This window comes from Gracilinanus agilis, chromosome 2, assembly GCF_016433145.1.
Source record: "Gracilinanus agilis isolate LMUSP501 chromosome 2, AgileGrace, whole genome shotgun sequence".
Taxonomy (NCBI): Eukaryota; Metazoa; Chordata; class Mammalia; order Didelphimorphia; family Didelphidae; genus Gracilinanus; species Gracilinanus agilis.
Window position 1 is genome coordinate 289,010,131 of NC_058131.1, and position 11,724 is coordinate 289,021,854.

At 48.9% G+C, this 11,724-nt stretch overlaps 1 protein-coding gene across 1 annotated transcript; it reads right to left on the reverse strand.

The window, feature by feature from the left end:
- Positions 1 to 86: 86 nt before the first annotated feature.
- On the reverse strand, positions 87 to 11,199 carry PCIF1 (phosphorylated CTD interacting factor 1). Its single transcript, XM_044664102.1, has 17 exons — positions 11,116 to 11,199; positions 10,084 to 10,290; positions 9,251 to 9,395; positions 8,488 to 8,612; positions 8,066 to 8,200; positions 7,320 to 7,450; positions 6,939 to 7,093; positions 6,149 to 6,296; positions 5,955 to 6,038; positions 5,215 to 5,314; positions 4,952 to 5,114; positions 3,648 to 3,820; positions 2,795 to 2,881; positions 2,496 to 2,680; positions 1,845 to 1,938; positions 1,572 to 1,747; positions 87 to 1,486 (listed from the first exon to the last, which is right to left on the reverse strand). The coding sequence occupies exons 3-17, from the start codon at positions 9,372 to 9,374 to the stop codon at positions 1,246 to 1,248; spliced, it is 2,121 nt and encodes a 706-aa protein (XP_044520037.1). The 5' UTR covers positions 9,375 to 9,395; positions 10,084 to 10,290; positions 11,116 to 11,199; the 3' UTR covers positions 87 to 1,245.
- Between the last annotated feature and the right edge of the window lie 525 nt (positions 11,200 to 11,724).

Consider the following 11,724-nt stretch of genomic DNA (forward strand, 5'->3'; position numbering starts at 1 on the left):
CAGAATGGCAGCACTGCTGTTGACTGTAGCTCAGGACTTTCCTGCTGGTGGCGCTCAACATTAAAGCATAAGAATTAGCTCTAGGGTTGGTTGGGGAAGGTATCATTTTACAGAAATTCAGTCACAAAGACAGAGCTTTAAAAGACCTTAGAGATCATTTCACCCAACCCCCCTCACTTTACAGATGAGGAAAATTAGGCTCAGAGAGAAGTGATTTGCATATGATCACAGGTAGTATCAGAGCTTGTTGTCATGCTCAAGTTGTAGATTATTACTGAATTACTTTTGAATTCTAGAATCATGCATTTCTAGACTATGGTCCCTTTGCCCTATAAAAGCTTTCTCAAACTCCTGCCAGTTTGTCCTTGGGGACACCAGAGGAAGTTGATAATCCACAGGCCTAAGGAACCCTAATTGACAAGTTTTGGGTGGCATGGGGTAGGCTCATTCAAAGGTCCCTATACACAATGGGTAAAACTACTCAGATCAATTAAAGACCAGGCTGGGCCTTTTAGCTCTTATATAACCTGGAAGGGTTTAGCCAGCCCACTAAACCTTTGCAGGGAAGAACCCAAGAAAAAGATGAATCTGGTTCCTGGCCTGATTTGGTTTCTGCCCCCTGCCCATAGAGCTCACTCCAAGGGGAGTCAGGGAATTGTGTGAATGAATCCCTATGTCCCTGAGAACACAGGGCCCTAAAAGCCATGGGCATACCAAAGGCCCCGAGGATTCCTTATCTCCTTGACCTGCAGCTAGTGGATGTATGAGAATAAAAAGGGACAGTGTCACGTGTGTGGGTGTGTGTATGCGCAGTGGGAACATCTCACTGGTATGAAGTGGCATAGGAAAAGGCAGCAACCATGATTGGGCCTGGACATGGGCTCCCAGGAAGGGGACCTGAGAAGCTCCTTCCTCCTCCCAGAACCCTCACACAGTCTTGGGGCTTTTCTGTATTTTCTTTTACACATGAAACAGCGTTAGCGACAGGACAGGGAGGATATGGGACTATTCACAAGGGACATGGAGTGAGCATGAGATTTTAAGGAAATAGGGGGAGAAGGATATGTGTGTGAGGAAAGCCATAGAGGGCCACCTTCTTCCTATGTCAGTGGCAGCCTCAACCCATCTGCTGCCCCATAGAGGATTGTGGGTGGTATCTTGTTCCTGGGGCTATATCAGGTGACAAAGTGAGGCCTGACGACAACACCACCACCACCACCCCCAGCTCAACTTTTGCACTGCCTGCTAAGTAGGGTTGGACTCTCGGCTGGTGCTCTGCTCCCGGCCAGTGTCACGGTCCTTGGCCTCAGAAGAAGAGGAGGTGGAGGAGCTCCCTGAGGTGGAGCCATGACTCCGGCCAGACTGCCGGTAGGCTGTGGTCAGCTCCTGCAGCCTTGCTGGCGTGGGCTCCCACTTGGCAAAGCCGGGATCATTCTGTAGGAATAGTACGGCCGTGTTGTGCACAGCCTTGTAGTAGAGCTCTTCCCTGTAAGGCAAAGGGGCCATTCTGCAATAGCTGCACCTGCTCTACCTGCCCCTCCTCCCCAGTCCACCCCACAAAATGCACCCACTTCTTGCAGATGTGCTGGGAGCCACTTCGGTACTCGTGGTCAAAGGCAGGAAGCACCAACTGGTGGCGCTTAAAGCGGCTGCGCTCCATTCGGGTTAGTGCTGGTGTGGGAGGGTCTCGCCACTCTGGGATGAAGACGATGAAGGACAGGGGCTCTGGGGAGCTCTCCAACAGCTTCTATGAAGCACCAATGGGGGAAGTGGTGCTGAGAATCTGGCATAGCTCAGGAACATGTCACCCCTGATCCCCCAGCCCACCCATGAGGGCCACAAACCTCAAAGTGAGAGACCATAGCATCCATCAGCTCCTCGCAGAATGGAGGGTTTGCCTCAAAGGAGCCACTCAGTGGGAAGAAGTCCAGGCAGGGCCTGAGAGCAGGGGAGGGAGGCCCATCAGAAGTCAGTCAACCTACCAAGAGCGGGTACCACCTATGTATATATCTAACGTGCTGGGTGCTGCTGTAGTGGAGGTTGCTGCTCTCAGCAAGCTGGAGGATTATAAAGGCAAGAGGACACCTCAGATCCTCCTCTCAAAGCCTACCCAAACCGGCCCTGTTAGCTTGATCTTTGTTTGACACTTAGGTCTAATGGCTTCATTTCTTACATGGAAGGTAAGTCACTTGGCACTTAGGCACTACCTAGTTATCCTCTCCCCAGTGAACCTGAGATTTATAAGGAACAGTTTTCTCACACAAAGTAAAAAACCAGGGGGTGGCAGGGTCACATAACCCATTAGTGGAATGTTGCACCCTTTCATGAAGCAGGTTTGATAAGATTCCCCTTCAGCAGCAACTAAACCAAAAAACTTCCTCCTTTGAGAAGAGCCAAGACTCAGTACTAACAGTCAAGAGCCCCTCTGATTTCAGAGCTATGCATAGCCTAGGCCACTGCCCACCCTCCTAGGCCAAGAGCAGCTGAGATCTCACCCTCGGGAACCAAAGTAGCCATCGGTGTCTGGGAAGGCAGAGCAGTACTGACGGAAGTAGCAGTTCAGGGGGGAGGCAAAACATTCAAAGCTGACTCCAAAGAGTCGATGCAGAGCTTCGAAGACATGTACTGGGAGTGAGCCCTGCAGGCCTGTTCCCTCATACAGTCCCACCCCGAACATCATCTACAGGAATAACCAAGAGAGCCACAGTTACAGGGGGAAAGACCACCACCTCTCCTCCAACCCAACCTTAGCCTCATCCCATAAGGCTACTCACACCACAGCTGTACCCTATACCTGATAACGTCGGAGAAGACACCAGACACGAGGCAGGAATCTCTCAAAAGCCGAGTCGTCGATGCAACTGTAGCGATAGAGGAGCCACTGTCAGAAGACAGAGAATTGAACATTAGCGGAGAGCTCCTGAGGGCTCCTTGCTCTGGGGAACGAGATTCTTCCATGTCAATAATTCAGCTGTTACTTTAGGCACTTTGTGTGTGTGCTGGGCATCAGGGAGACAGCCTAACACTCTAATACTTCTGGGGTTCTGCCCCTGTGAAGTTTTCAGTCTGGTAGGGGAATATGACACACCTAACTATAGTATATACTTTTACATAAACACATTAGTAATATAAAACAATTTGCATTTCTGTGGTATTTTAAGGTTTACAAAGCCCTTTCCTCACAATAACCAATGAAGATAGAAAGTATGTTGTGTAAGTGCTACCCCCGTTTTACAGATGAAAAAACTAGCTGTGATCCTGGGCAAGTCACTCAACCCCAATCGCCCAGTCCTAACTATTCTGCTGTGTAACTGCTACATAATATTCATTCTAAGCCAGAAGGTAAGGATTTAGAAAAAAAAAAGTTATTGACTAGGCTAGAGTCAAAATTAGTGCTGAAGTCTAGGTTCAAACCCCAGTTTCTTGACCCCACGTCCAAAGGCTCCACTATATCATAATGCCTTTCCATAACTGAGATATCTCCAGGCAATCTGGAATCCCAATCAAGGCCACTGCATGGGGACTTCTGATGTCTTGACTTGGGCAGACAGCTACTTGGGAGCTACTGATTTCTCCTGACATTCCAGCTTTCCCTTCTGACTCAGTTCCTCCATCCCACCACCAAAGCTTGATGCTTCTACCCTCACCAGTTTGCTGAAGAAGTTACGACTGACTTTGACCATCTCCCCCTTGTAGCGCACGCAGGCCACGTTGTTCTCCATGTGCATCTCCACACTGGGCAGGGGAGGTGAGGGCACGGCCAGCCGTACCGGGTAGCAGTAGACGAGTCGCTGCTCCACTTCTGCTGCTTCTGCCTCCTCTGAGGGAAGTGGGTGAGGTGAGGGCCCTGGCCTGGGGTGGCCCCACCCTGCTCCACTCCAGCCCATGCTCAACTCAGGTCAGGGAGCACCTTGAGGGGACTTACTGAGGAAGACTGGCAGGGGGCAGGCAGAGCTATACCTAGGGGGTTGCAGACCTAGGTCATAATTATATTGTAATTATTATAATAACAATAACAACAACTATTTATGTAGCACTTTCAGGCTTACCAAGACTTTTTCCTCACAACAAGCCTGCTTAAGTAAGAAATGCAAGTACTTTTACAGTACCCTTGTTTTGCAAAAAAGGAAACTGAAACTGAGAATCTGAGACTTCTCTTGCTCACTGAGCAAGTAAGTGCCAGAGCCACGATGTGAACCAAAGACTCTTCATTGAAAGTCTGGTACTCCTTCCACAACACCAAGTTATAAACTATGCACTGTAGCCCCCGAGCCCAGGCTCCACAGATATATTGGGGAAATTAGGTTAGAATAAACACCAAAGGTAGTGAATGAGGCTTAGTTTAGTCAGTGGCTCCTAATAATCTGTTGCATCACAGTCGTCCCTTGGATATGCACCTGGCTCTCTCAGAACTGCTCGTGTCACCTCCTTAGCGCCTGTGGACTGCCTCCTTGAGGTGACCACCCCATGCGATGTTCCCCTGGAATGCCTCACATGGAGATGAAGAAAGATGGCACCGATGTGTCAATGCTGGGGTCCCCATCAATGAGTAGGAGGAGTTAACATGTACTGCTGCTCCCTTACCAAACCCCTACCTGTTTTAACCAGGGTTCAAATCCAAGTTCTTCTACTTACTTACTATATTACCTTGGGTGGGTCACAACCTCTGAACCTCAGTTTCCACAGCCATACAAAGTTGGGATTGAATTAGGGGACCTCTAATCCTAACATACAATGTCTTTACCTCTCCTCTCCCTGCTATGGATTGAGAAGAGCTGCCAGCAATGGAACTGTAACCCTCTCCCCAAAAGGCAACAAGGCCCAATTAGTGTTTCCATGATCACAATTACTCCTTCCTCCCAGAACTAGTTCATGCTCCCAAGGGTATTCCTAGATACCATCCTCCACCCAAAAGCTCCCCAACCATCTTCCCTGATGGTCACCCCCATACCCGGGATGTTGTTCTCCTTGAGGATGGCAAGATGCTTCTCCCGGATTCGTTTGACGTACTCCAGGGAAATGTGGTAGATCTTGCTACATATACCCTCCACTGAGTCTTTTGCCGCAGCTGACACATGGGGGCCACACTGCTTTCTTAAGTGCTCCAGACGGTCCTGCAGCAGACATGCCCTGTAGATGCAGCCCCACCTACCCTGGGGAGCCCCCAACCCTCTCAACCCTCCTTTCCAAGGCCCAAGAGTGGCCACAACTCACCATATAGTCATCCTTGGAAGCTGAGTGGTCCTTCCGTAACCAACTGAAAGTATCTTCCACATTCCACTTCACCACCTTCCTGCTATCTGGGGATGCACTCCTACACAACATTCAATGGGAAGGGCAGCAAATCAGTACACTCAGGCCCCAGGACCAGATCAACCAGGAGGCACTGGTTCTACTTGCCCTCCCCACACACATATTCCACCTTCACAAGCCCTGTGTCAGGCAACGGCTCTATCCATCTTTCCACAGTACTTTAAGATTCAGAATGCATTTTTCTTATAATCCTGCTACATAGGTAATAGAAGTATTATCTCCATTTCACAGATGAAAATAGATGAGATTCAGAGAGAGTGACTGCCCAAGGTTAAAGAATTCATGTGAACACAGGAGAAGATTCAAACTTGGGTCTCCTGACTCTTAGCCCAGTGCTTACTTAGGAGCTAAAGAGGTGACTGACTCTCTGAGCCTGTTATGGAATTCCACAGAGAGACTCACAAGCTCTGACCTCCACAAGTACACCTATGGAGGGCCATATTTTCTTCTACTTTCTTCAGCCTTGGTATCTGGTATTTCTGTCAGTACTCTCAAACATGATAGAACCTAGAGTGTGAAATCATGATGCATAGGATGAACTCTGGGAAGTTCTATCACTCCTCCCCAACAACTTCATTCCTGGGGAATTTCCTTATAGAAGTATTTCTGGCTTGATAGTCTGGAAAGGGGAACTTCCTGACCTGGACTCAATGAGTCGCTTGGCAGCTTCTGCATATTTGAAGAGCAACCGCTTGGCTTCTTCCCGGAACTTGATTCGGGATAACCTGGGTCAAAAAGGGACAGCCATCAGGTTCAATGTCAAGGATACCCTCAAAGGGAGCAGGCTCTGCTCTAGGAGAGTCCCAAAGTCCAAGTGGACTTGGTAGAGGAGTACCTGATGGGAATGTCGTTCATGATTTCTCGAAACATGGAAGGAGACACAACTGGCTCACAGTTGCTCGGCAACAAAGGGTCAGGCCCTTTATCCACCACCTTGCGCTCAAGCATCCAGCGGTTAAAGGACTCCCTCGGGGGCTCGATGCCTGAGAGAGAGGCTAATATGAGCAATCCCAATGGGAGATTGGAGAACAGAAAGGAATATAAGACCTTGGGCATTCTGGGCAGTCCCAGAAATGACCCAGAAAGGAAATCATAGGATCACAGATACAGAGCTAAAAGGGGCCTTAGGAGTAATCTAGTCACTTCATTTTATAGATGAAGAAAATGAGACTCTGACAAGTGACTTGCCCAAGATCATACAGCTAATGACTGAGCCAGGATTTGAAACCAGATCCTGCTCTTCAAAATCCAGTGATCTCTGTACTTATATTACACTACCTCTTTAGAGACACAAAGACAGTTGGTGGCCATTCACCCAACTTTAAGCAACATAGATTTTATCTTAATATGAAACTTGAAGTCAGAGGAGAAAGGTGTTGGGCCTTGCATGTATCTGATCCTAATGATTGAACTCCTCAACTCCAGCCCCATCCTTGACCCCTGGCTTTTCCCAAAGGCAGAGGGGTGAGAAGGGGAGGAAAGGAACATAAAAACAACAAAGAAAAGCTGAAAGAACCATAAAAAAAAGTAGAGACCCAGCCAAAAAGAAGAACCATGAGCAAAGGGGAGACTGAGCCAAGACAGAAGAAGAACCATAAGCAAGAGGGGACTAAGCTAAGTCTTACCTTCACGCTGTTGGCACAGCTCCCGGTAATGTTGGCGAAGTTTCAGAATAAGCTGGGAACGGAGCAGTTCCACCTCAGGGTGCGGGGGCAGGACCTCAGATGGCCCCCGTTGCTTTATGACTGCATTTGTCTGGATGTCCAGATCCCAGTACACCCTTAGGTAATAAATAGTGGCCCATAAAGAAAGTAAGGAGTAGAAAAGATGAACTCCCAATCTCCAAATTTCTAAGAGAACCATCCAACCCAATAAATCACTAATAGCCTCTGAACCAATAACCCAATCCCAAAATGAGCCAGTAACTCACTGCTCCCTCTTGGCCTCCTACACAATGCCTGTACTAAGATGAAAAAGGCCTGAGGATCCCTACAGAGAGAACTCACTCAGTGGGCCGAAGGAGAGCTGCTTGCTGTTTGTCTTCAGGGGATGTGCCCCATATCTTCATAGTTGGTGTCCCAGGAATACTAGGGGAGCTGGGCACAGACTGAGCAGAAGGAGTCCCTGGGACTTCAGCCTGAAGAAAGGAATGATAAAAGTCACGATACTTGCCAAGGGGCAAGTCTTGCCAATATGGTATGTATGAACGTGGCTCCCTAAAGAATAATAGGGCCACTCTTCCTGTCACCAACACAGCAAACAAAACTCTTGACTAAGTCCTGATAATTATACCTCACAGGACTACGACACTTTACCAAGGGTCTCACAACAGTGCTAAGAAGGAGGGAAGGCAAGAATTATTATCTTTCTGTTACAGAAAGGATGAAGTTCCACTTTACAGTGAAGATAAGAGAATTTAAGGCTCAAGAGATAAAAGAGAATTTAGAGATAATATAACCCTTCCTTTTACAGATGAGAAAAATTAAGGCCGAAAGAGAAGAAATGATGAGCCCAGTTCACAGAGGGAATAGAAGTGCTGAATTAAAATTCAAACCCAAACCCTCTAACCCCAAATTTGGAACTTTTTCCATTACAACATGCTAGGTAACTTGCCCAGACTCATACAGTAAGTATCAAAGTCAAGTTCAGATTCAGGTCCTCTGCTTCTTTGTCTAGGTCTCTTTCCATTACACGAATGCCTTCAGGCCTAGCTGACCTTATTCCATGTTGTTCACACTAGCAGGACACACACCTTGGGCTTCTTTACGATGTTGCCACTGGGCTGCTCTTCTGAAAGCCTCCTTTTCCTTGGCTTGTTCTCCACTGGTGTTTCCACCACTCCAGCTTCTGAGTGCATCGGAGCCGCATTCAGCCCCAAAGGGTCCGACTGAGGGTGGGGGCCAGACCAGCAGAGTTATAACTGGCAATGCTGGCTCTCAGACTAAGCAGAGCCTATTACACAGTCCTGCCCCATACCCATCTCCCACCAACTGAATACCAAATAGCAAGTCCACCCTCAGGTAGCAAACCCTTGGCAATATCCAAAGTACTTTGCCAACCAGCTTCTCCAAGTCAAGTAAGAAGGGGTGACTCCCTCAAAAAGAGGGCACAAACATCTTCTACTCTTCTCAGAAAGCTGCATCAGCCCACCGTAGCCCTAAGCAAGGCACTTACAATGACATCATGCTGTCCCAGGACTGGCATCTCCCACAGTGACTGGTTGGTGAATCGATTAAAGTAGTAGGGGCGATTTTCTCGTCTGCTCCAACACTTCTCCCAGCCAGCCTGTACTAGCTCATCTGGAAACCAAGGCCAGAATCAAGGCAATCCAACAATTCAATATAATTGGCATTTATTAAATACCAGCTGGGAGCTGGGAGAAATACAAAGTTCAGATTAAATAAAGTCCTAACCTCTGAACATACAATCTAGTAGAGGAATTAAGACAAAACCAGAAATTTATATTACAGACAATAACAAAAGATAAATATATTAAATAAGTGAAAAAGATTGTGAAGTTCAAGGGGGAAGGTTGTTACCCAATGAGAATGAGGAGATCAGAGGTTCTCTGGAGAAGGTGGCATCTGAGTTGAGCATTAAGGGATAAATAAGAATTTAATAGGTGAAGAATGTAGAGAAAGATTCTCAGAGTAGGAACAGGGTGAGCAAAGGCAAGGAAATAGGAAAAGCAGGGCACAGTCAAAGGAGAGACTATTCCAGTTTGGTTGTAATGTAAAATGCATCATAGTAAGAACAGAAATACAGCTGGAAAAGTGGGGTGATGTTAAATTACAGAAAGCTTTGAATGCTAGGCAAAGAAACCTGAATTTTACTTATTTTATTAGCACAATTCCATGTAGAATACAAACCAAGAAGTTCCCTTCCCAAGATCCCAGAACCTCTTCCTTATATTCCCTTCATCGTTCCCTTATAATACCTGGAAGGTCCTGTACCAGTCGGATAGGCTTGGGGGAACTAGGTTGGCTTTGATTAGAGGTGCCTGGGGAGTGACTCAGCAGAGACGCCTCCTCTCTAGGACTGCCGTGGTTCTCATTGGCCATCTCTCAGCAACAGCATGAGACCTATTGTACATAGTAATCAAGTCAGAACCAAAAAGGCCCATTTTTACTCCTTTCCATATAGAATCCAGCAAGAAAAGTAGAAATCATTTCTCTGCTATAATACTAAGAGCTATTTCCAGAAAACCTCTTGACTACCCATTCTAGGAAAAAAAAAAAAAGCACACATTCATAGACTTAATACCATCCTATCAGGCAGACTACTGTAACGTTGAACATAAAGAGGCATAGGACAGAAGTCTACGTCCTAGGTGAGACACTTTCAACTCAATCATTTCAGAGGAAAGTGAGTGAATTTACTTAATTTTGATATGGAAATAGGGTAAGGGACACAGAATATAGCCAATACACTTAAGTGGAGTTAGGGAGGCATACTTAATTTGTTCATTCCCTAAAATGGGAAAAGTTCTGTGCTTAACTGAAAGGCTAGAAGAAAGTAGTGTTGCTAAACTGAGTAGCACTGGGCTAGGAGTCAGGTGATATGGGCACTAGGTGAGTGATTCTAGTCTAATCTCTTAGGTGCTGGTGTTTTCAACAGTAAAATAGCGATCTCTAAAATCATTTATTCCCAAGTCATAGGATCTAGGGACAGGAACCGACCTCAGTCTGAGCCCGGTGTTAAAACAAGCCTGTGAATTTCAGGGTCTGGGGCCAGAGGCCTAAGGGCTGACAAGCTCCATTTCTCTCTCACCCTCTGGGGTCTGAAGCATTAGCACGAAAAGAAGGCACTTCCAGGCCTTCACCAAGCCCTGCTTCTCTGGAGTCACTGCAGGATTTTCCCAGGGATGGTCCGGGCAAATGCTAGGTACGGTATGGTCGGGCACTGGTAGGTTGGTGGGTGGATAGGTAGGTCAGCAGTGGCTTGGGCAAAGTACCAGGGGCATCGTCAGACCTGCAGCTGGGCAGCAAAAGAAACACAGGGTCACTAGCGCACGAGGTGACATTAAAGCCAAGGAGAAGAGGGCATTGGGACGCGCACATAGGATTCTGAGGGAGGGGGCCTCGACCCAGAGAAACCAGCGAAGGCGATGGAAGTTATGCTGCCATCCCGGAATCAAAGGGGCAGGCGACGCAGTCTGGGAAAACCGGGAGGAGGGAGGGGTAAAGTAGGTGGGGAGGGTCGGTCGGGCTCCCAGATGCAGGATTAGAAAAGCTCTAGGAGTACCAGAGCCAGAGGAGTGCGCAAGCGCGGGATCGTTCTGAGCAGGAGAGAGGGGGCGGAGAGAAGGGAGGGGCGAAATGGGGCGCGCGCTCTCTCCTCCCTCTCTTCTCCGTCCCCCTCTCAACTTCTCTCTCCCTCCTTTTCTCTTCTTCCTGGCTCCCTCCCTCTCTCTCCAGCTCCAGGCGGGCGGGTGCGCGCACGCCGCCCTCTCTCCCGGGCTCCGCCCCCCGCCCTGCCGCGCGCTCCCGCCCCCGGGCTGAGGAGACTCTGGAGTCGCAGCCCAGCACAAAGGCGGCGACGGCGGCGAAGGCAGCGGCAGCGGCAGCGACGGGAGAGAGTTCCCCTAGGCCGCTAACCTCGGGGCCCCCAGTTTCTGGGCCTCCCCTTCCCGTCTCCAGTCGCCCGCCCGAGGGCCTAAGATGGCGGCGGCGGTGGCGACAACGACCGGGCAGAGCTGCGGCCCCGGGCGGAAAGCGCCTGGAGGAGTCGTCGTCGCCTGACCGCGGATCCCCGGACTCCAGCGCGGCTCGCGGCAGGACCGCGGCCTCCAGGGGCCCTTACCTGCCCGGAGCGGACTTGGGGGGACACGACTACATACTCTCCTTGGCCGCCCGTTTGGCCGCCTCCGCCTCGCCCTCCCCAGCGCCGCCGCCGCCATCTTGTGTCCCGGCCGGGGAGGGAGGGTGCCGTTGCGCATGCGCAGGCACCGCCTTTGAGGGCCTTCGTAGTCATCGCGCCGCCATCTTGAGTGTGGCGAAACCTACCCCCCGGGGGTGGGGAGTTCGGGAAGACTTCCTAGGGCTATAACCCTGAAAGTTTGGTTTCAGTTTCACGACTCACTCCACTCTAGAAAACGTCTTTTGGGTTTCCCTCATGGGCACTGTGTATTACTTGGGTTCCATTCCTGACTCTTCCACTCCTTATATTTGTAAGGTTGGTCACTTCTCTGAACCATGTTTCCCCCTCTTGAAATGACAGTGATTATATTCCCGTATTAAATGGTTGTAGTGAAAGCGCCGTAGAAGAGGGAGTTCTTAGCCGCAGTAATCCTTTCATAATAATGATGGTTAATGTTTATATAGTGGTTACTATGAACCAGGCACTGCACAGAAGTGCTTCACGATCATTTCATTTGATCTTCACACAATCCTGGGAGGTGAGTGTTTTTAA

Bases quoted from the DNA above. Each gene is read 5' to 3' on its own strand.
- PCIF1 (XM_044664102.1), bottom strand. From the start codon at position 9,374: ATGGCCAATGAGAACCACGGCAGTCCTAGAGAGGAGGCGTCTCTGCTG. The intron at 7,451-8,065 runs GTGTGTGTCCTG...TCCTTTCTTCAG, and splicing joins ACATCGTAAAGAAGCCCAAG to GCTGAAGTCCCAGGGACTCC. The intron at 1,487-1,571 runs GTGGGTGCATTT...TTTGCCTTACAG, and splicing joins TCCCAGCACATCTGCAAGAA to GGAAGAGCTCTACTACAAGG.